The sequence below is a fragment of the Sceloporus occidentalis genome, unplaced genomic scaffold (assembly GCF_023333645.1).
Source record: "Sceloporus occidentalis isolate IW3139 unplaced genomic scaffold, rSceOcc1.0.p SCAF_2, whole genome shotgun sequence".
Classification (NCBI taxonomy): domain Eukaryota; kingdom Metazoa; phylum Chordata; class Lepidosauria; order Squamata; family Phrynosomatidae; genus Sceloporus; species Sceloporus occidentalis.
This window is the reverse complement of record NW_028316982.1, coordinates 93,883,530-93,908,186: the sequence shown is the minus strand read 5'-3', so window position 1 is coordinate 93,908,186 and position 24,657 is coordinate 93,883,530. Positions and strand designations below refer to the sequence as shown.

Genomic DNA, 24,657 nt, shown 5'->3' with positions numbered 1-24,657 from the left:
AAACTTTTTGAAAGCTCCATGAGTAACCTTTTCATCAAGGTTATCGCATTGAGGAAAACATTCTTTAAACCACTTGTAAAAATTTATGGATGAGGAAAACTGAATCACACAAGACCTGAGCAAATGGATATTTCAATGACAGCAAGATTGTAAATGTCTCATCCAGCCTGTCACTTTAAGTATCTGTGATGCAGATCTGTGATACAGCATCACTAACATTTGACATTTCCCTTTCCCATTCCAGAGCCCTGCAGAATTTATATATTGGAAGGGTTTGATGAAAAAGATTGCCTCAAGCTCTCCACCACTGAAGAACTGTGAGTCCCTCCTGTTTAATATTATCTATGGTATTTTTGCTCTGTCTTGTGTTTATCTTGCTTTTCTTTTTGACTTTAGTAGCTTTTATATTTTGCCACTATGGAGTTTATTGGATTACAAAAAAATGTGACTTATCGGATTAATAGTAGGTATTATCACATTGAAATCACTGTTATTGTCATCAGGCAACAGCAACCCACATGCAGCCTGGGTCTCAGCCACAATTAAAGCTTTCTGTTTTAGAAAAGTGGCTGGATAAGCATGGTTGGGACTCAGGCTGAATGCGGGTTGTTGTTGCCCAGCTGCAGCAGCTGCAATTTGAATGTGAAAATACCAGCTATTAATCAAGTCATCTGAGTAAGGATTTGAATCTTTATCTCCCCAGTCCTAGTTCACTTAATTTACCTCCCCCCCCCCCCCAATTGCTGAACATGAAGAAGCAATTGGTCAAACAGAGATCTCCTGTTTTGCCCCTGTGTACTAGCAGCAATAGCCAGTGGCTGCCCACAGTGAAATTTATTTGAAAGTATCTGTTTAAATTTCAGGGCAAACAAAAGATGAAGACCTGCTATAAAAGAAATAGCAAAGGAAAGTAAAAGCAAAGAACACATGAAAGAACTATAGAAAAGGGGAAATGCAAAAGGACATTATATGCATTATCTCTATTATGAAACATGTACTGATTCCAAAGGTAAGTGCAGTTTTTATCATAAACCACAAGATGGGGTAGCTGTAACATGCAAAAACCTCAAAGGTAACTGGAAGAAGCCACAGGAAACAAACTGTATTAATTATCAAGTAAAAGACTTACCAAGTGCTAGAATTACAGCAGGCAAAATTAGCAGTAGCTTGAGATAATTATTGCAGATACTAGCAATGCTGCTAATTATTAGTTGTAATAAATAATATAATTAAATAATATTACTTTAGTTCCAACTAAATTTCTACCAACCCAACTAATTACACACATTTTGCAAAACATCCAGCTATATTGCTGTATGGCCCAATATAGCTATAAGACTAAGGACTTTATCACAACAGGCTTCACCCAAAATGCATTAGTGTAGAAAATACGAATATACTAGGTTGGAAGACAGTCATCTTCTCATTTTCTCTTCAGAAGTGCCATGGGGCTGCTATAGTCCTGGCCTCCATAGCCCCATCTCCCTGCCCCATGCTCTTTCCAGCATGCCTTTTAGTCTGCCTGCATATCAGATCTGCAGCAAGAGGAGCTTATCACACATGCGTCACTTGTGAAAAGGCATCACAATTGGGAGACATTGGCCCAAAACGCACTGGAGAAATAATTCAGTTTGAGACTGCTTTAACTACAATGGCTCAATGCTAGGGAATTCTGGGAACTGTAGTTTTGTGAGACATTTAGCCTGCTCTGTTAGAGTGCTCTGCAGCCACAATAAATCACAATTCCCAGAATTCCTGAGCACTGAGGTAGTTAAAGTGGTCTCAGACCAGATTATTCCTGCAGTATGTTTTGCACCTGCTCTTCTTTTCCTTCTGCTATACCACACTTGGATTTATTTTAAGAAAAATAAGATGACTCTACAGAAGGACAGGTATGTGTGCATTTAGTTCTCTGGTGGTGCATAACAGGAATCTAGTAAATTGCCAAAGAGAAATGAACTCAGACAATGCTTAAACACACAATTGGCTGTTACAGACAGGCCAAAATAAAGCTGCTTTGAGTCACTTTGGAGATATGGTATTTCAATGATGCATGCGTCCTAAGAGTCCAAAAGCCGCACCAAATCTGCACTCTAGTCCTTAGAACTGGCGTGTGGCTTTGGTGTGGCTTTTGGACTCTTAGGACGCATGCATCATTGAAATACCATACCTCCAAAGTGACTCGAAGCAGATTTATTTTGGCCTGTCTGTAACAGGCCAATAAAAGCCTTCCCTAATATCAAGATGACTTATTATATTCAGTACACATGATGACTATTGTAACCTTTTCTTGAACCTTACCAAACTTGTTCCTCAGAATGAAGACACCTCAGCTTGGTATCACTCTTTATCCAGCTGGTCTAAACCTTAATACAAACTAACGTATATACTCGTCTATAGGTCTAAAAATGTATGCCCCAAAATTGACCCCAAAATCCCAGGTCAACTTATTTACGAATCATATGATAATTCATATGATAATGTGATAGCAGCTCTTTCAGATTTCCCCATGCAGTGGAAGATAGTTTCTTTTTCTCTTGAGCCAAGCAGAAAGAGTGATTCATTGCTGTGCAGTTGAAGGCTTTCATGGCCAGCATCCATAGTTTTTTGTGGGGTTTTCAGGCTATGTGGCCATGTTCTAGAAGAGTTTCTTCCTGATGTTTCGCCAGCATCTGTGGCTGGCATCTTCAGAGATTAATTGCTATTAGACAAAAAACAAAAAACAAAAACAGAGACCCAATATAGTTTCTTTTTCTCTTGCGCCAAGTCCTGAGTGATTAATTACTTTTAAATAAAGAAACAGAGACCCTCTCCCACCTGCGCTGGCCAGCTGAAACCAAAGTTGAAACAAATAGCCTCAGTTAGAGTCTCTCTTGCTGTACCCACACATACACACACTGAAGGAGCCTCCAAGTTTTACCCTCAACTTATCCATGGGTCATGGCAAAATCCATAATTGGCCCCCCCAAACTTGTCCTCGACTTATACATGATGTTGACTTATAGTCAAGTATATACCGTACCTCATTATGTTGTTGTCTTTAATCTTAGTTTCCCTACTTGTCTGTTTAGCCATCACACTCTAGGCTGATCGCAACCTTAACTATTACCATCTTCCTCTCAGCTGGCTATCTCTCTGACTAGCTGCTTCTAATTACAAAAATTCGTCTTCCTTCTTCTCTTAACCCCCCTTTACAATATTTCATACTTAACCAACTAAAGTTGGTGGTGTCATATCAGCATGGTAAATCATGTTGTCACCTCCAGCTGTCTGAGACTCTCCCAGCCATCTCCCTCCACCAGCGATGCCACCTCTGTCCTGCTACTGCCTGAAAGCTTGGCTAGTAGAAATAAGGTTTGGCTACTAAGACCAAACCTCACCAACCGTAACCAGTCTTTCTCTTTGTAAATGCATGGTCTTGACTCTTAAAAAAGCAGGATAATAATGTGCTTTTTGCATTTATGAATCATTTTAAAAACACACTGGGGAACAGTCCTACAAAGTGACATAATCATGAAGGAGACTTGTTTGTCATCTCTAGAGGTAACCTTGCAGGCATTCATTTGTGTTACCTGACAGATTCCCCAGATATTTTTAGAAGCATTATGAAATCAGTGTGTTGTTCTTTTTTCTTTTCCTTTTCGAAATAACCACTGAACTTGAAGTTAGGAGTGGAAAGAAATTTCACAAGACTTGACAGTCTCAATAGAAGTAACATTTTTGCAACTCCTGATATATTCACCCTACCTTGAACATTCACACATTATTTGCAAGGGGACTTCTGATAAACAAAGTGTAGACAAAATGCACATATTTTACAATATGAAATGGTAAAATGCATAGAACTGGGGGTAAATACCTCAGAAGCATACTTGGTTCAATGGGGAAGGATGTGTAACTCAGGAAAGTTGTGCAAATAAATCCATAAATTAAGAAAATGTATATTATTTTTGCTAATTTCCGTGCAGGAATAAAAACACAGGTCTCACACATTATACAAAACTTGAAAAGGAAGAGAATTCAGGTGGGATTTGGAGTAAAACAAATGACAAAGCAAATACAACGCCCTTTGGTTATAGCAAGAAGTTGTGTAACATTTATGAAAGAAATATCTGATTTGTTGGTACACCTTTTTGAAGGCACATCAAGACTTGCCTTGAACTCAATATACACCAGCAAGGTGTATATATAATGAAAAACCATTTGCAACATCCAGCTGATGCTTACAGTAGGGGTGTGTGTGATATTTATGAAGGCAATACTGAGTTTCATTTTGGATTTGCAAGTAATGCCTTTCTGAAGTCGCATCAAGATTTGCCTTCTTCTAACTGGACTGTATTGGACACCATTGTGTGAAATGTCTGAAACAGGAAGCATGGAAGGAATTAAAGGATTGTTCATGTGAGTTTGTATTAATCAAAATGTTATGTTTTGGAAGCCATCCCCAAATCTACTTTTAAAATGCCGATCAGCTTATTGCTACACAAAATATTGGATATGGTGCTGCTAAAAGAATATAATTAACTAAATTTAATTTAATTAACTAAAAGAATTAATTGATGGCATTTTTATCACCTTGTTTACTTTTAAAATGCTCATATTATTCAAGCTCATAAAAAGTTTGAAATGTATTATTTTCCTATTTTCCTATTTTTATTTTCATTAAAGCATTTTCATACATCATATAAAATACAATCACATATCACACATTATTTTTTATTTTTCTCAATTAACTTTTAGTGTCTTATTATTATTATTATTATTATTTATAAAAGAGAGGTTTCTATGCAATTTACTAAGAAAGTCAGTAGTATTTGTACAAAAGTTTTTCTGTATGTTGAAGAAGGTGAAGATTAAATCTACATAACGTATTATATTCAGTTAGAATGGAGGACGCATATCCAAATTATTAACTGGGTGAAATGGAAATGCTAAAGAAAAATGTTACTGTTGCTGCTGTTGTGTGCCTTCAAGACATTTCCAACTTATGGTGACCCTAAGTCGACCTTATCGCAGGTTTTTCTTGCTAAGATTTGGCCATAGGGGAGTTACTTTTGAGAGGCTGAGAGAGGTGACTTACTTCTCACCCAATAGGCTTCTATGACCAAGTGGGGATTCAAACCCTGGTCCCTAGAATTATACTCCAGTGCTCAAACCACTACTCCATGCAGGCTCACTAAAAGAATATGCTAGGTAAAAATATTTTTCATTCTTCAATCTTCAAATGTTGCTTTACTTTCAAGAGCCAACATAGTAATCCCTCATAGTCTTAAACACAGAAGGCAAGAAAAGACTTGTAAAGATGTAAAACAGACGGAAAATAAATCATGATTTTTACTATACATATTTTGGGGGGAGATTGGAAAATCTATTTTTTTATTAAAAAGGTAAAAGTTTCCGCTTTGACAGGATTGTCAAGTCATGTCTGACTGTGGTGCTCACCTCTGTTACTTAGCCAAGGGAGCCAGCAATGTCAAAGATGACTCTGTGATCATGTGGCAGCATGATCGAATGCCGAGGTGCATGGAACACTGTTACCTTCTCACCAAAGTGGTACCTATTTATCTACCTAGCTTTCGAACTGCTAGGTTGGCAGAAGCTGGGACTGGAACTCACTCTGTCACATGGTGCTTGGGTCTCAAACTGCGGAACTGCCGACCTTGTGATCATCAGAGTTGGCATTTTAACCACTGAGCACAGCAGCCTAAATACAATTGCTGGTCCCAACTACAGTGCACATTATGAATAAGATTTACATAAATTTTGATTTAATATTCACCAACTAATTCAATGGGCCTGTTTTCAATGGGAATAGCAACTGAATTTAAGCTAGATTCAGAGATCCATCCCACCCCCCTAAATGTCATTGAGGGGCTCTGCACACCGGTCATTAAGGCTGGCCTGAGGGCGGAGTTGGGGTGTGGTGTCCACATGATGCATGCCTCGATTCCACCCCCAGGGTGGTGTGATGCCATGCACTGCTCCACACGGTGCAAGACATGATGGCGCTCCTCTGGTGCTGCATTTTCATGACACAGCGCCAAAAGAGCGCTTTAAAGCTGTGGCACCATGGCTATTGTGCCCTTTCCAGGACACAAATAGGAGCCTTTTTGCGGCTCCTTTTTGTGTCCTGGAAAGGCCAGATTGGGGCAGTGGCGTGCAGTTGCCGCGGCCCCAATCTGGTGCAGCTTAAGGCGGTTGCAGGCTGCCCCTTAGGGGCAGTCTACACAATCTCTGAGACATTGTATACAATTCTGCCCTGTTAACCCCCCCCCCCCCAGTATTACCTCTTAATTTTTTCCACAACATTACTAGTTTAATCGATATAAGTACATATAGTATATTTGTATCCTTTGGAAAGGTGGTTTCTGGGTCTGGAAATTAGGCAGATGACTATTTTGAATGGGGTAGCATTTCTTCTGAGACAGCTGTCACACTGCAGAATTAGCGCAGTTTGACATTGCTTTAACTGTCATGGCTCCATCCTAGGGAATACTGAGATCTTTAGTTTAGTATGGCACCAGAGCTCTCTGACAGAGAAGGCTAAATATCTCACAAAACTATGAATCCCAGGATTCCATAGCATTACACGATGACAATTAAAGTGTTGTCAAACTGCACTGATTCTGTATTGTAGATGCAGCCTTTGTTTCAAAAATGTCAGTCATGGGCCACATGGTTCCAATGGTAAAGAGGGTTTATGGCCAACTGAGGATGGTCCATCAGCTGTACCTCCAGCGGGATAATAGGGATTCTGCCCTGATAACTCCTGACTGAGCCATGTGAGATTTCCTGGGGAGATGGCCTGGATGATGCAGCTGCCACAGAATGTTACTGCCAGATTGATGACACAAACGGGTGAGATTAGCCTGGTGCATTTCTTCTGAAATCTCTGTAACAAAGCTACCTGAACAAACCATCAGAGAGTCATCTAGAAGGAAAGATGGTTGAGGTGAAAGAATTTACAAGAGCCAGATTTGGCTTGTAAGCAAAGCAGAGATACTCAGGGTGTTAAGTCTCTTCTTTCAGTCCTCCATCACAGATTTGAGTCCCAGGCTAGAAAAAAGACAGTTATTCTATCGACTGCTGTACCTTCAGACCTAGCAAGATCAATAGTGTATTTTACTTTTGAGCAATATGGGAACCAAGAACACGCACAGACTAGGGTAGATGTGAAAAGTTTTACTGTTGCCAGTAGAAGATAGGTCAGTAGGCAGTAAGTGTGGTGGGTCAAGGCAGGAGTGTGCATCATTCCACTCCTTTCCCATGATGGCATTGAGGTATTTCCCAGAAGGATCAAATTTATGACTTAATTTTCCTGATGGTATAATTTGGCTTTAATGTATGGTTCCTTACCAGCAGTAGAGGTTATGAAGTTATGAAAATGCTCAACATTTTCATATTTTACATAATAAACCAGGGATCTAATACAACTTTGGTGAGAGCAGAGAAATTCCACTTCTTACTCAGCTCTCAGTGGGCCAGATAATATCAGGGTGCTTGATCATGCAACTAGTGTCATCGGGTTCCTAACCAAAGTGGCATGTGAAGCTTCCTCTTTCCTTCATGCATCAGCTGGGCAGCAGGCTTTGTTCCTTCAACCAACTAAGGTCGGTGTCACCTGGTGCGGGGATTTAATCGGTAGCAGCGGACAGCTCTGTCTCCTCCTTTCTTCCCTCTGTTTTACCTGCCTGCCTGGCCAGCCATGGGAGAACCCTGGGCTGGGCGGATGACTGGGTGAGGCATTGTATGGACCTACACCCCCTTTTCTGCCTCTGCCTCATTGACCCGCATGCCCTCTGCAGAATGACATATGCAGCTGGACAGGTGGGTGGGTGGGCAAACCAGTGGATGGTGCTTTCCTCCCTCTTCCTCACCCACCCATCTGGCCAGTCTTGGAAAGACCTACCTAATTAAACCCCTTCTTTCAACCATCTCCTATGCAGCCAGCAGGGAGAAGGAATGAGTTGCTGACAGGTGATGCTTGCAAATGTTGGTGCCAGCTGAGTCTATCTAGAGTAGATAAGCAATTAGATGACAAGTGTCTGTTCATTCCATGTTATGTTACTAGTATTCAACCACTCATTATGAAACATCACACAACATCTTTAAATATTTTCACAGTTTTGAAAGTGGCATGTGGAGGTGTTGTTATTCAAACAAAATGAAGTAAATCCAAATGCACCTTTGTCTTATGATGCTAGCTGCACATTTAAGTTAAAAAGTTTTCCTGAAGGAAACAGAAATGTACATTTCACTTTAAGGTCTCACTAGGAACTTAGTTTATGAGCAACCAAGTGTCCGTTTCATCACTTTTATGTGGTGCTTTTGATTGTGCAAGATCAGAAAAGTATCAAGATTAGAACTCAACCATGCATTCTGGCCAACCCCCCCCAAATCAGCCCCCAAAGCACATTTGCTTTCCACAACTAAAGAATTCATTTGTTCTGCAGGTGTTCCAGGGTGTGGTTTTTCCTTAGCATGCTGGCTGTACAAGGAAGTGTGAGTCTGGAAGAAGCCAAAAGCAAACCGGAAAGTAATCCTGAGCAATTTATGAACATTGTAAGTTGAGCTATAAGACTTGGAGTTCATAACAACACTCTGGCTCATTTGTCACTCTCCACACCCTGACCCTGAGGTAGAACCATCCTTTGGGTTGACAAGCAATTGAAAATGTGACATAGAAGTACAGTAAGTGCTTCTTCTCCCCTGCTCAAGCTGGCTTTTGGGCAATTTTTAGAACTAAAAGGAAGTGATGATGGCTGGAGGGTTTATTTAAGGCATGTCACCTCTCCAGGCATTTTGTTTTTTATTTAATTTTATTTAATTGGAGAGGACTTGAGGACAGTAGAGGGTCTGGGAAGGACTTTGGGCCCCCAGCAGAAGGTGGGGACACATGTGGCCCATAGACTGCACTTTCCCAACCTTATTTTAAATATCTATAAATATCTAAATAAATAATGCTGACAACATTATTTGTTACATCAGCATTACAGTGCAGTTCCATACATGCCTATTCAGAGAGATGTAGCTTAATCTCAAATGATATACCCGTATTTTCCGTATAATATGATCCCCAACTTTTCAAGTTAAAATATAGAGTTTGGGATATACTCGCCATATAAGACTACCCCTCTTCCAACACACACCAAATAAAAATTTAAAAAGCATAGTGACACCTTTGCTTTCTGACAGTTAAATGTACAAAAATTACATTTCATACACAAAAGTATTTAATTTATTGTATAAAATTACCTTCAGGCTGTATGTATAAAATGTATATAAAACATAAATGAATTTCATGATTAAACTTGGGTTCCCTCTCATCATATGTGTATGTTCAAATATAAGTATTCAAATACAAATATTCCAAAATCCAAAAATAAATAAAATAAACAAATTTGAAATCTAAAACACTTCTGGTCCCAAGCAGATAAGGCAGATGCAACCTGTATAGAGTTTATGCAGATCAATGCGCTCATTCATTACTTTTGGGGGGGGCTGTTAATTTTGTATCTTTTGACAACATATAAATGAGCCTGCAGTAACTGCCAAAGTGAGTCTAATGTTCATCTGTGTATTTTTACAGAGTGAGAAAATACTGTACTGGGGATATCCTTCTGAAGAATATGATGTCCTTACAGGGGATGGTTATTACCTGAGCGTGAACAGAATACCAGCAGGTAAAGAAAAGCTATAGACCCAAATAAGTGGTCATTATTTAGGCAAAAGGAAATGAATATAAAGCACCCTATTTGACCACACCCTGAGAATTACATTTATGGGTTAGACAGCAATAGATTTGCCTTACAGTTGCCATAAGTCACCAATGACTTGAAGGCACACAACAGCAACAACAGCAAAAATGACAACAACAATGGAATGCTTGACTAATTAGAGTAGACCACAAATTGAACATGAGTCAACAGTGCGATACGGCAGCTAACAAGGCCAATGCGATTTTAGGCTGCATCAATAGAAGTACAGTGTCTAGATCAAGAGAAGTAATAGTGCCACTCTATTCTGCTCTGGTCAGGTCCCACCTAGAATACTATGGCCAGTTCTGGGCACCACAATTTAAAAAGGATGTGGAGAAACTGGAGTGTGTCCAAAGGAGGGCAACTAAAATGGTGAAGGGTCTGGAAACCATGTCCTATGAGGAACGCCTTAGGGAGCTGGGGATGTTTAGCCTGGAGAAGAGAAGGTTAAGAGGTGATATGATAGCTCTGTTTAAATATTTGAAGGGATGTCATATCGAGGAGGGAACAAGCTTGATTTCTGCTGCTCCAGAGAACAGAGAACAATGGATGCAAGCTCCAGGAAAAGAGATTCCACCTCAACATTAGGAGGAACTTCCTAACAGTAAGGGCTGTTCGACAGTCGAACACACTCCCTCAGAGTGTGGTGGAGTCTCCTTCTTTGGAGGTCTTTAAGCAGAGGCTGGATGGCCATCTGTCGGGGATGCTTTGATTGAGATTTCCTGCATGGCAGGGGGTTGGACTGGATGGCCCTTGAGGTCTCTTTCAACTCTATGATTCTATGATCTTTGAGAATGTACATAATAACATGACTGAAGGGTTGTCACAGAGGAGAGAGAGCAGGCCTGTTCTCTGCTGCCTCAGAGGCTAGGATCAAATCTAAAGATTTTAAGTTACAGGAGAGTAGATTTCAGCTAAACATTAGAAAGAACTTCTTGACAGTAAGATCAGTTCAGCAATGGAACTAATTGCCTAGACAGGTGGTAGGGTCTTCTTTTGATGTTTTCATAAAGGCTGGACAGCTACCTGCTGGGGATGCTTTAGCTGAGTTTCCTGCACTGAGCAGAGGGTTGGCCTATGAGACCCCTTCCAACTCCATGACTCTATTATACATAACTCAGGGACAGATTAGAGGAGACCTAAATAAAGCAGCCATTTTTGCATTGTCAAAAAAGAGAAAATCTATCACAAATAGCAGTAAAAGAGGACTCATCATAAAATTTGCTTATGCCAACTTATAGATATTAGCACCTGGATGCACATTATCACTATAACATAAATAGAAATACAGTATAACTCACTAGAACGGGGAAGACTGTGAAAAGGTTACTTAGACCACTATCCAGGTGCTAACTTGGGATGGGTGTCCAGAGGGCTACATGGTAAATTGAAATTCCTTATTTTCTCTGCTTTCTTTTCATTAGCCTTTCTGTTTTTTGGCCCTTGCTCCAGTTCACCAACTCTCGTTGCACTGGGTTCTGATAATTTTACACAGTGGGTAACCGACTTACAGTGTAGATGTGGAGAAAAGCTGGACCTCTGCTCAAGTGCAGCAGTCCCCATAAATATGACCTCCACTCCATGCATAAATATCAGGGCTTAAGCTGTTAAAATGGGCAAGAATCTGAAGTGGGACAAGCATTGTGACCCACCTCCCATTACTCACCTACAACCTCTATCATACAATGAAAGACAGGTATCAAAACGCAGCAGATGAAGGAATGCTTTGGCTATTTTAATAGTATGCATTCATCTTTCAGGCTCAAAATCACCTGTATTGCTAATGCATGGTTTAACCTTGGAGGGCAGTGACTGGGTAGCAAATCTGCCCCATCAAAGCCTAGGATTCATGCTAGCAGATGCTGGATATGATGTGTGGATTGGAAATAGCAGAGGGAATTTCTGGTCTAGAAGACATGAAAATCTTACAGTTGACCAAGAAGAATTTTGGGATTTCAGGTAAATTTGTTTTGTGTGAAATAATTTTAAAAATCCCAGTGCAGAAAAAGGGTTTTCTTTTATTTTGGAGTCCAAAGTATGCTTTTTCTTGACCGGTCTTACTTTCATTCAAATATATTGGGGAACTGCCATTAACTACATCCCTATTATTTGCATGTCTGTGCACTTAAAAAAATGCCTACAAACATGTGTTTACAAACCTAATACTCCACAGGCATATTTCTATTGAGTCTCCTGAAATTGGGAATTGTAATATAAACCAGTCCACAGGGCATCTGATATGCAGCTCTATTGTTTAGCCAATCATTTTTCTTCACTATTTCAGTATTGAAATTTTCCAACTGTTCTAGGGTTCAAAGCCAGATCTATTTTATTTGGTTGTAGTTTTGCCATTGTGTTAGTGAGATGTAGAAGCCCATTGTAGAAGGAAGCCCAATGCTCTGCTTGATTACTTAGAAAACTCCACTAAAGTCAGAATAGTCAAGGTAGCAAATTATTTTTTTGACTGCACCACTGTGTAGGTATACCTGTATGAAGAGGGGGTGTAAGTTTCACAGCTATACTTCCATTGAAATGTTATGTGTAGCTGAAATTCTGCACTCCAGCAATAGTCAATTACTTGAATTTCCTGTAGTACTATGAGCTGGTCCTTACCCCTAGTACATTTGCTTTATGCTTACAGATCAAGGCCCCCAGTCCTATATCCATTTGGATGCTGTGGGGTGTACATATCTAGAATTGTGATATAAACCTGTTTTGTTCTAGCTTGAAACTAGTGGCCTGAGAAACAACTCTTTCTCTTCTTCTTTTAGTGAAAATTTAATGACTGCTGGATCTCATCCGTACCATAGTTATAGGGTGGGGAACATGTGGCCCTCCAGATATTGTCGGCTTACAGTTCCCATGATCCCTAGGTAATATAGCCAATGGACAGCCCCATGTTACCCATTAGGAAAGGGAAATGTTCATAAATAGGTGAAAACCATTCCCTGCGTGTTGGAAAATCATGATGAACAGAACCCTGGACGTATGGTAACCTTTATAGTTAAGGACTTAATCTTCATCAAAAACACATGTGAGGGTTTGGGGGGGTGTTTTTTTGCATAGAAAGTGGAATTTCCTACACAGAGATTTTATTTTATGTGCAGAAAAACAGTGGGTTTTTTTGGGGGGGGCTTGCTTTTTTCTGTGCAAACCCACTACATATGTATTTTCTGAATAAAAGATTATGAACTGCAAATATTCTGTCCAAACTGCACAGGTTTCAAGGGCATACTTGCAGTAGAGAGAAAAATAGTTAAATTATTCATTCTTGCCCACAAGAATGAAATTTGCAAAGATTTATATTTATTCCTTATCAGTGCACTAGTTCTTTCTAGAAAGAGAGCCAATTACCTTGAAGAAGATTATGAACATACTTTGTAATCCACACTGTGTCTTTTGGCTTGCAGTTTTCATGAAATGGGCATCTATGACCTTCCTGCTATAGTAAACTTTATTCTTCAGAAAACTGGCCAGGAGAAGATTTATTATGCAGGCCATGCCCAGGGGTCTACAATAGGTAAGTTGAAAATAAAGCTTGCCATTCAGTGCACCGACAATTTTGCCCACAATGTCTTTCATCTGTAGCAAAATGGATTACAAATTTCAAGGATAGTAGAAATGATATGTATAGTAGGGATGATGGTTAGATTGCCAGGGGCAGTGGTCCTTTAGAATCCACTGGGGTTTGGATATTCAAGTCCCATTAAATACAGTGGCATAGTAAAATGGTGCCCCTTATATAAAATTGCAAAATCAAGGCTTGCATTTAGGAATTTATATATTTTTTGAATATTTTCAAGCTGTGGATGCTTGAATCCGTGGATATGGAGGGCTGACTGTATTTGGATGTCTCAAATCAAGATGGCATGGGATGATCCAGTCTTGCAATTACTGCTGGCTGCTTGAATAAAATAGAGACCATAAAAGCAATTTTTAAGATGTTTGAACAGAACACAGCAGATGGGTTGATATGCCTACGTATTCTTAAGGGTTATATTTGCTATCCCATCCTGCATTTCTAAAGTGGTGTTTCATCTTGAGGCATGTACTCTTTTAGAGACACATACTTGAACACACAAATGATTAATCTCTCACTATAGTTTTTCTCCCCTGTAAGACTGGCCCCACTAAATTTAACACATACTTTTCAGTCAAAATGGAGAAGGCAACTGACTGAAAAACTAGTGTACACCTAGTAGTTTTGTAATGCCCCTGCCTGACTCCTAATATATCCTTGATATCAAACCTCCCCGTTGAAAGGCATGCAATTTACGTAGCTTCAATATTCTTCTGAAGGCAAGATATCAGGATTTCACAGAAATGTGGAGGACTTTGCCAGGGAGCCTTGCAAGTTGTTAAGGAAAAGCAACATGGGATATACAGTGAAAGAAATAAAACATGTATGTGAGCATCAGGATGACTCAGCAAAAGCAATTAGGAGCCACACAGGTGTAAAAAGTAATGTAATTAGCAAGTCCTAAATGCCAAGGACAGAAATACAAAGTGGATAATTGAGCACACCTGAGAATTGTTAAGTGGACAAGGTGAGATGATGAAATCATTAATTATGGGATGAACCAAGAGAACCAATGAAAATGGTTGTACATGCCCACTGGGTGGAAACTGACAAGAGTGGGTGGTGTTTTCCAAGGGCTATAATAATTGCTATGAATCTCAATGTATTGTGTGGGTAGTAGTGGTGTTGGATAGTTTTGGAGCTGTATATAGTAGAATAAAGTAGATCTTTTATATAAGACTACTGAGTTGTCTGGTGTCTTGAGACAAGAGCCAGCTGGATCCTGAAGAAGTGGGAAGACTTCTGTGGAAGCAAGAGTGAGAAGGCTTGGAGAGTTTGTCAGGATCTTCAGCCTATTCTCTGTAACTCTGCGGCTTTAGAGCAAAGCTTTATCCACTGGCCAAAACTGGTCAGCGCCGGTGCGTAACAAGGTGGTGAGTTCGAGCCAGAGGTGAAGAGCTACAACTCCCATCATCCCTGACATGTAGGCAGAGAGATGCATCCCTCAAAGTGTAAATCAATTATGGGTTCATTGATGGGAAAGAGGTATATGGCATCTGGCGAAAAGTTGAAAAGCAAAGGGACAGGCTGGAGAGATTTGCTGTCTCTTTGTTCAGGATGGCTATGTTTTATGGCCCAGTTGGTTATACGGGTCTTTGCCTTGGCTAAAACATAACTGAGCTACTAAAATTCCCCTAAAACAAATTAATGTGTGGTTGCCCTCTCAAGACCCCAGCATTTTAGGTTACAGTTTAATAGCTATCAGATTCTCCATACTAAAATTATCATTAAGCAAAGAGTCTGGGAAGTAAAATCATAGCAACATTTAAGCCTGATTACAGAAATTTTCTCTTTCCTGAAATAAATCCTTGGCTTTATTTATTTTTATTTTATTTATGGTATTTATACCCCGCCTTTCAGCCCTAAAGGCTATCAGAGCGGCTTATAATTATTATTTTTAATTAGACGGTTAATTTAATAACTTTCAAATCTAGACAAGCATTCATGTCAGCCTGATTTAATATCATACTGTCTGTACATACTGTCTGTACATCTGGAGGAAATATATTGTAGAGTTCTGTATCAGGGGACCATATTTCCCTGTGATGGAGATAGTATGGGTATGTTTTATTATAGTATTTAATTTATTCACAGTGTTTTTATTAATCCTATTTTCTTCCACTACCATCCCCCTACAATAAAGGGGGGGGGGGGAGAAAAGAAATGGCTACATTAATTTTGTCTTTTAATTCCTTTCTAATGCCCAAGATTATAAAGAGCTAGCATGGTGTAGTGGTTTGACCAGTGTTCAATTCTCTGCTCTGCAATGGAAATCCACTGGGTGACCCTAGAAAATGCTGTCATATGTTCATTTTAGGGTTGCCATAAGTGGAACATGATGAGACATTCAACAGCAAATCAACATTACAGCTAAAGTGGCAGGACTCTGTGGAGCCACTAATACCTGCAGTAGATACTTGATAATTAAGCAATTTAATGCAATCTATGAATTCTGGTGTTGATTAGATTAACATGAAGTATGTTCCTTTTTATATTATTGTAGTATATTGTTTACTTTACAGGATGTCATAAATCTTGTATATTTCATGTGCTACTTTTGACCATAATAATGCATTGCTTCTTTATGTGCAGCTATTAATTCTCCATATTCAAAATTGGTTTGCTGTGAAAAATATCAGCCATAAACTTTATTACTTTATCTGTTTTCGATTTATTCTTTCTCCAAGGATGAGCAATTCCTGCAGGTCTGGGGGTCTAACTTTCAACCCAAGAACCCAAAGGGGGTGACACCTATTTTTGTGGTAGCGGCAACCCCATCTCAGGGGGAGCAAGTTTCCCAATCTTGTTCTAACATGAAAGAAAACAACTCATTCATTACTGAGCTCATTAATAAGTTCCTTTTTTTTACTCTGTCGAATGTTTGCTGACATCTCTAAGAATCTATTTCAGATTTTTTTATCACAATCTTTTGTGAGCCCCCCTCCTCAATTCCATTCACAATGGAAAGAATTACAGTTTTAGCTGGCTCAAATTAAAGTGTCTTTCTTTCTAGAAAAAACAACCCCTGGCTGTATTAGATTAGATAAGAGTATTATTACAGTCGTTCCTCCTTTCTCATGGACTTGAGGTCCACATTCTTGAATATTTACGGAGGGATGACCTGTGTTATTTTCAATGGGGAGCCCCCCTGTGGTGTACGCCTTGCATGCGCTCGTGGGCATATGCCCCATTCAAGCCTATGGGGCTTGAATATTGGCAAGTCTCCATTTCCAGGGGTGTGTGTGTGTTCCAGAATGAATCCCCTGTGAAAACGGAGGGCTGACTGTAGTTATGTGAGCAAGTGTGGTCACTTTGGCTTTAGTATACTAAATCATTTTAGTGGCGGTTATATGACTTGTAAGTGGGCAGAGAACTACAGCGTTAATTTAACAAGTTTTTTATCTGGGCTCTTATATTGTATTTCTCCCTGTTGTCTACTTTTTAAAGGATACTGAATAGCATTTCTTCTATTTTTGCAGCTTTTATTGGATTTTCTATGGTCCCTCAACTAGCTGAAAAAATTAAGATTTTCTTTGCTTTGGGACCTGCATATACATTGCATTATGCTGTAAGTCCCCTCCTACAAATTGGACGGTTGCCAGAGGTATTGCTGAAGGTATGTTTTCAATCAGATCTTCTTAATCAATAAAATTCTTTCCCCTAGTATACATTTATACATCTGTATTTGGTGAGAAATCACATTAAAATTGCATATTAAAATATTTATATAAACATTTTCATATTTTTTAAAAATTAATAATAATGCAGATATGGACTAGAAACAATTTATGAATGAATGAAGAGATGGGAAATTGATGCCCACCAGAAAGAGACTTCCCTGTCCATCATTAACATGTGAAATTCTATGCAAAACTTGGAAATCAAACTTGGAACAATGGTGAATTCTTAAAGAATTATGTTTCCATTTTAGACTGGAGACATGATAATTTGGAACTCCCAAATCTCAGGGTAAATTTATGTGGGATCGATTTGAGATTGATTTCTAATTTGAACATTAACTTTCTTAAGCTATCTATATCTATATCTCCTTGAATCTTAAGTAACTTTGTCTACCGCAGTGTAACTATTGCTCCAATCTGTGGGTTGTACAGGTTATCTTTGGCACAAAAGAATTCTGTCTGCTAGGACCACGGATTAGAGCATTTCTGGCTCGGAGATGCAGCAGCCGACTCTTAGATGGAATCTGCAAACAAGCGCTTTTGCTTGTCAGTGGTTTCAATAAGAAAAATCTAAATGAGGTATTTATATGTGTTTGAAAAGAGAATTTCATGCTGAATTTGGTATGAACAGAAAGCACAAATTCTGTTTAAGTTGCTGGGAAAAAACCCTTTCAAGATGCTATTAGACCTAGCTGCCATGCTCTCTAAGGTTAGATGATTCAAACTTTGATGTGCACAAAAGGCAGATTTTCAATCAGATGTAGTAAATGTCCATTGCTTAGATCAGGGTTGACTCTAATTTTCAAAAGTGGCCAAAGTTATCAGCTGATATGTTTGGGCTATTGCCTTTCTTGAATGTGCAAATGCTTTATTGTTATTACTTCCCCCTCCCCATGGATTCATCATTGGAAATGGATGTCCAAGCACCTTGAGTAATATACCTCAGGAGACCACCCTAATATGGAAGAATGTGGATGGGCAAATAGGTATACAAATATGTACACAGAGACCATGTTCTTAAAAATGTTCATCAGATATTACTTAGGCTGCATCCACATTGCAAAAATAATTCAGTTTGACACCACTTTAACTGTCATGGCTCCATCCTGTGGGAACCTGGGTACTGTAGTTTGTTTTGGTGTCAGAGCTCTCTGACAGAGAAGGCTAAAGGTCTCACAAAAGTACAGTTCCCAGAATTCCATAGCATTGGGTCATGGCAGTTAAAGTGGTGTCAAACTAGATTATTTCTGTAGTATGTATGCCACCTAAGAGTAGTCAGTACACGATTCTGTCTGTGAGAGGCCCATATTTGACTTCATGTTATTTCAGTGTACAGAGGTAGTGATGGCTGCCTCTATACTGCAGAACTCATGCAGTTTAACTGCCATGGCACAGTGCTATGGAATTCTGGGATTTGGAGTTTTGTGAGATATTTAGTCTTCTCTGTCAGAGAGCCACAACAAACTACAAGCCCTAAGTTTCCATAGGATGGAGCAATGACAGTTAAAGCAGTGTCAATTTGCATTAATTATACAGTGTGGCAGCAGCCTATGTCTACTCACTATAGTGAGAGACCCAAGGAGCTTCTGAGCGGATTCTGTTTAGTTCAACTCTCTGACCACTTGCTGCTGATAGAGGAGTTTATCGCATGCAATTTTAATGCCGACCTGGGCATGGGATGGGATCGGGCAGGAACAGGTTAAAACTGATGTCACTGCATGCAAAATTGCTGCTATGCTGCCGTCTGATCATTACCTGTCCTCTAGCTGTGCTCTGGCAGCCAATTTTGGTACTACAGAAAGCTTCCATAGTATCAAAATTGGCTGCGCAACAGCAATTTGGCATGCTGTGAGACATCAGTTTTAACCCGTTCCAGCTCGATCCTGTCCTCTACCATTAACATTGCATGTGATAAACCTCAGACTCAAGGAATTCACACTGCCAAGCTTGACAGGCTTGTATCATCTTACACAACTCTTTGAAGGTTTATGATCAGTATCATAATTTGCATTTTTCTGTATCCCATTATACTCTAATTCCATCTTCTTGCACAATCATAAAGACTGCTAATCTACCTGTGGCATCCATTAGCACATCTGATGAACTAGACTGAAATCCAAGAAAGTTCATGGTAAAATAAATCAGCTAATCTTACGGGTGGTGCTAGATTCCTTCTTCCACCATTTCTTTTTTTATGTTACCAAGAAAGCTTCTTACCTTTTCCCTGTTCACAAACCTCTTTTGAAATGAAAATGGTTTCTAAGCACTTTTTCTTTACAGAGCCGGTCTGATGTATATGTATCCATATTCCCAGATTACACTTCTGTGAAAAATTTCATCCACTGGAGCCAGGTAGAGTAATGCAAGTATAAACTGATTAGTATAAATACAATGTATAATCTTCCCTTTCAATAAAAACACTTCTGGAGTAGCAAACAATGAAACTGTAGTTACAACAACATTTAACTCTTATATTGCAACAAGCTCTGTGTCCAGTCATAATATGATTTATATATTACTTGGGTCTAGATGATCTGAAAGACCTTATCTCACTATAAAAGCCTGCTTATGATCTGCAGGGCAGGGCTTTCTCTCTTTTCAACCACCACCATAGGCATGTTTTATGAGGACACCTTAGAAGTCCTTCTTGGTGGCTGGTCTGAGTCTGTGGAACTCTCTCCTATGGGAGGCTTGGCTGCTCCCTCTCTGTTCTCCCGCTAGTTCACAGAGGCCTTTTTAAAAAGTAATAAGCAGGTGTTTGCCTATTAATTGACAATTTGCTGCAGAAGAGTCTGGGGCTGGGTATGTGTGTTGCCTTTTTATTTTCATCTGTGTGTTTTAAATGTTTTAAGCTGTTTCCTATTAGTATTGTTTTTAATTTATTTGATTTTTAAAACTGTTTTTGAATTATGATTACAATTGCTTTCAGTTGTCTTTTGTTTTAATCTATATTGTGAACTACCTCAGATTTCATATTGGCAGAAAAGCAGGATATAAAATAAAATAAAATATTAATCAACATTAACATTGGACTTCCAATGGCCTTTTGGTTGGCCACTATGGAATAGAAAAATGGATTAGGTGGATTGTTGGTTTGATACAGCATGACTCATGTTTTACCAGCACTACCTTCTGTAGCTGTCTGCTTAAATTTTAAATGGTAATGGTATTGGTTTGGACTAAGATGTTAGCCCTACCATATCCCCTGAGTAGGATACAGAACTGGATTGAGCTCTGAATCTGGAGAAGAAGGTACCACATAAAGACTATGATCAAAAAGACAGAAAAAGAAAATTGCTTTCAGTTCATCTTACTCAAAGCAATGCCTATGATGGGCAAACTTTATTTCACATTGGTAGCACTTTATAGAGGTTTCAAAATTACACAAAAAGCTCTTGAACACTCCTCTATTGCATGTGTGTCATTTCTTATCTCTGAAGATAACATGCTCTTTATAACATCATAATTCCTGTGAAGGGACAGTTTTAAAATTGTTCTTATTACCTTATCTGTTACCTTGAATCTGTACACAGTTCTTGCAGTTAGACAAGTTTGCAGAAAGCCAGTGAGAGACAGACTCAAGAATGAATTCAAAGATTTTAACTCACAGAATCACTTTGTTTTGAATAGCTTAAGTTCTCAGAAACAATACACTTGAAATACTTTTGCACACAGCAATGATATGGAAGAATGAGAAGAGGAATCCCACATGCTGTATGATGGTGAAAAACTTTTATTTCTTTAAAAATTCAACAAGTTTTGGCCTGATCATCAATTGGCCTTTAGGGGCAATTCTCAGAATTTTCTGGAGTTGCAGTTTGCACTCTCTATAAAAGTGGATTGTTTGGAAGGAAGGCAATATTGATAACATGAAGAGTCAAATGCAAATGAAAAGAGATAAATCTTTCCACAAAGGGAGTAAATTTTTTATATTGAAAAGAATAATGGAAAGCATTATTTATATCATCAGTTGAAGATAAAACAATTCTTTTAGTAAAAGCAATCCAGAGTGCCTAGCCTAAAGAGGCTAGGATGGTTACTATCTTGCTGCTCTTCTGCTGGCAAGGGAAAACTTTTCTGTTCCAGTTCTAGGAACTGACTGTGTGGGAAAAATATGTACCGATCTATGTACAGATTTGAAAAATGTGCACGATTAAAATGTCACACTTTGAGGAGGAGAAACATGCCTAGACTCTATCTACTCAGTGTAAAGTACAAAATGAGTTACAAAAGACATTTCAAAAATATGTACATTTGTGGGAGGTACATCCATATTTGCATTAATTTCCATGGAGGGAAAACACCTGCCACAACCTGATATAGAGGCAGAATGGGATGAAAATGTTGACTGGAAATTAAGCAGTTTAAGAATGAGACTGACAGATGTCTATACCAACAATGCTAGATTTTCATATCCATACTTGTATTGCTTAAAGTCCCATGAGAAGATCTAAGATCTTATTATGACAACTCTGAAGTTGTTTCATGTCTTCTCATTCAAGGATAATAGCGGACAAAATAGTGAGAAAACACTGTTCATACATATCTTCTTTAAACGACCGCCAATCTTTCTAGTCAAAGGCCATTGTACTTATTCATTTATCTGTTCTATTTCATTTTCCAGTCAATTAAAACAGGGAAATTCAGATATTTTGACTATGGCTCTAAGAATAAAGAAAAATACAATCAGGTATGAAGTGCTGGGTTTGTATGTATTTTGGAAGAGAATCAGTATTAAATATGTGGATCCTAAATTTTATCCAGTGCATATGCAAAGCTGTGGTATTAAAAGTTTGGCTTATCCAGTCCATACATAATTTCCAAGGTGCATTAATTTTTATGATAAAAATATTTTATCCATGACAGAATGCACAGTGTAGACAAAACAAACCATACAGTTTCATCAAGGTCAATTAATGTTTTTACATGTTTTCTTCTCCTCTTGCACATTGACTTCCAGCCCAAAAATGGATGTAATTTTTTAAAAAATGGAACTGCAAAATATGCAAATTACATAAGGTGTGTCTGCACTGCAGAAATAATCCAGTTTAACATCGCTTTAAGTGCCATGGATACATGCTATGGAATTTCAGTAATTGTAGTTTTGGGAGAGATTTAGCCTTCTCTGTCAGAAAGCTCTGGTTCTACAACAAAAACTACAATTCCCAGAATTCCATAGTATTGAGCCATGACAGTTAAAGTGATGTCAAACTGGATTATTTCTGCAGTGTGGACACAGCCATAGAGACTAATGGCCTGACACAGACAAGCCAAAAGCGCTGCCTTCACACCAATCTGTTTGCATGGCATTCAGATAACACCCCCCCCCCCCCAGATCAGGCTGTTATTGTGCTGCGGCAGCCTAAGGCAGCCCAAACTGGTTCAAAAAGGAACACAAAAAAGTGCTCCTTGCCGGTGGTCCATTGCAGACCATGGTGCTAGCAGGCCTTGGGACCATGGTGTCTGGTTGCTGCAGTCCTGCATCAAATGGGGAGCAATCGGGGTGGGGGCAGCCCCTGGCCACTCCTTTGCCCCGTCTGCTTGAGGCCTAATGAGAGAGAAAAAAGAATAAACCAAACATTAACAACATTAACTACAATCAGCTCTCTCAGTCTCTCTTTCTCCCCTCTTGAGAACTGCAGTAAAAGTAGTCCAAGGTGGTTTGAATTGGGAATAATAATAATTATTATCATTTATTTGTATAGCACTATAAGTTTACATGAAGCTTTACAGATACAATCAATTCAAAACACTGAATCCTTACAATCTAAGGAGTAATAAAATATAAAACTACACAGTAATGATAACAAATTATGCAGGTAAAGTACATTACTATAAAAGCAATAAAATACATGTAAAATTATTAAAAAAAAGTATTAAAATAAAGTTCCAAATGCATAATACCTAAGCTGCATTTTATTTTATTTTATTTTATTTGAGATTTTGTTCAGAATGCTTTCTGGAATCTGAAAGCAGTTTTCTCCAGAAAGGAACTGTTAATATGTTGGTCAGCTGTGTATAGAACATCTAGTGACCTCGTCATCTGATATATTTCATACTTGTTCTTTCTTTCTTTCTTTCTTTCTTTCTTTCTTTCCTCTTCTATTTCCCTTCATTTTTTTCAGTATCTGTGTAGATTTATTCCTTGCTCCAGCTGACCCTGTTTTTTTAGCACTCACATTTGCTCTGAGTTTTGCATTAGCTTATCTCCACATGTCATATCCCTAAAGCATGACATTTCTCTTTTTGCAGACTACTCCACCCTTCTACAGCATAGAAAAGATGGCTGTGCCAGTTGCTTTGTGGAGTGGAGGAAAGGACTGGGTTTGCCAGCCAAAGGAAATTGCAGAGTTACTGCCTCGAATCACAAACCTTATTCATTACAAAGAGCTGTCTGACTGGACCCACTGGGATTTCATTTGGGGCATTGATGCTCATCAGCGCATGTATAATGAAATCCTTGACCTGATGGAGAAACACCCATGAAATCTTCTGAGATTTAAAACTTTATTTTGTTATTGTTACTTCTGTAGGATTAAAAAAAATTGTAGTCTTGTGATTCCATCTCCAATTACTGTGAAGTAAACTGGGGCAGGGGGAGTGCTAAAACAATGACACCCCCCCCCCACCAATAATCATTGTGAATTATCTACTGACACATATAGGTTTTATGGAATAGAGGTAATATGGATAAATGTTAGACTTCTCAATAAATTGTTCAAAAATCTGTTGCTGTTGTGTGCCTTCAAGTATTTTCCAGCTTATGGCTACCCTAAGGTCAGAGTTTTCATGGCAATAATTATTGAAAGGGGGATTTGTCATTGCCCCCTCTGAGACTAAGGAGATTTTCGTACTCAAAAAATGGGATACAGTTGAGTTTCAGATTCTTACCTGGTTTTATCACATGTAAATAGCCACTGCCGCCACCAGGCAACTGCAACCTGCAGGCAGCCCAGATTCCAGCTGTGCTCAGCCAGCCGCTTTGCAAAAACAGGAGCTTTCCAGTTTGCAAAGCAGCCAGCTGAGCATGGCTGGGATCCAGGCTGCCTGTGGTTTGCTGTTGCTCAGCAATACTGGTGGCGATTTAAGTGTGATAAAACCAGGAAAAAATCCAAAATGTGACTGTATCCTGTTGGAGATAAATTACATTGTTTGAGTGCAATAATCTCCAAAGAGAGAGTGATTTGCCCAAGGTCACTTGGTGAGTTTCCATGACTGAGTGGGAATTCAAACCCTGGTCTTCCAGAGTCCTAGTCCAACACCCAAACCGCTACACCATGTGGATTCTTTTTTAAAAACAAACAAACAAACCCTGACACTTTTTTAAAAAGTAGCATGTATTTTGGCAAAGATTTGGAATGATTACTGAAGAAAGCCAAGGAAGAAAGTATAGAGGCAGGTTCACACTTGAATATTAAGAAAACAAAAATAATGAGTCCAGATGATTTACATAACTTTAAAGCGAACAATGAAGACATTGAATTAAGGAAACATTTTCCATACATTCGGAAGGCAGCTATGAAGGAATTACACAATATCCTGAAGTGTAAAGTTATATCATTGGATACTAAAGTTAGGTTTTCTGTGCCATTGTATTTCCACTTTGTATGGTTGTGAAAGGTGGACATGAAGAAAGCTG

General features: G+C 38.9%; 1 protein-coding gene across 1 annotated transcript; it reads left to right on the top strand.

The window, feature by feature from the left end:
* Positions 1–1,872: 1,872 nt before the first annotated feature.
* Positions 1,873–23,613, top strand: LOC149318723 (lipase member M-like). The gene is made up of 10 exons (XM_089508352.1): positions 1,873–1,892; positions 8,436–8,562; positions 9,590–9,683; positions 11,519–11,717; positions 13,169–13,278; positions 16,818–16,954; positions 17,451–17,597; positions 19,299–19,370; positions 21,643–21,708; positions 23,271–23,613. The coding sequence occupies exons 1-10, from the start codon at positions 1,873–1,875 to the stop codon at positions 23,502–23,504; spliced, it is 1,206 nt and encodes a 401-aa protein (XP_089364478.1). The 3' UTR covers positions 23,505–23,613.
* Positions 23,614–24,657: the final 1,044 nt, after the last annotated feature.

What these genes read in the sequence shown, in the direction of transcription:
- LOC149318723 (XM_089508352.1), top strand. Translation starts at nt 1,873, where the DNA reads ATGACTCTACAGAAGGACAG. An exon ending in ATGACTCTACAGAAGGACAG is followed by an intron (nt 1,893 to 8,435) that starts GTATGTGTGCAT and finishes CCACAACTAAAG; the next exon opens with AATTCATTTGTTCTGCAGGT. An exon ending in ATAAAGAAAAATACAATCAG is followed by an intron (nt 21,709 to 23,270) that starts GTATGAAGTGCT and finishes CTCTTTTTGCAG; the next exon opens with ACTACTCCACCCTTCTACAG.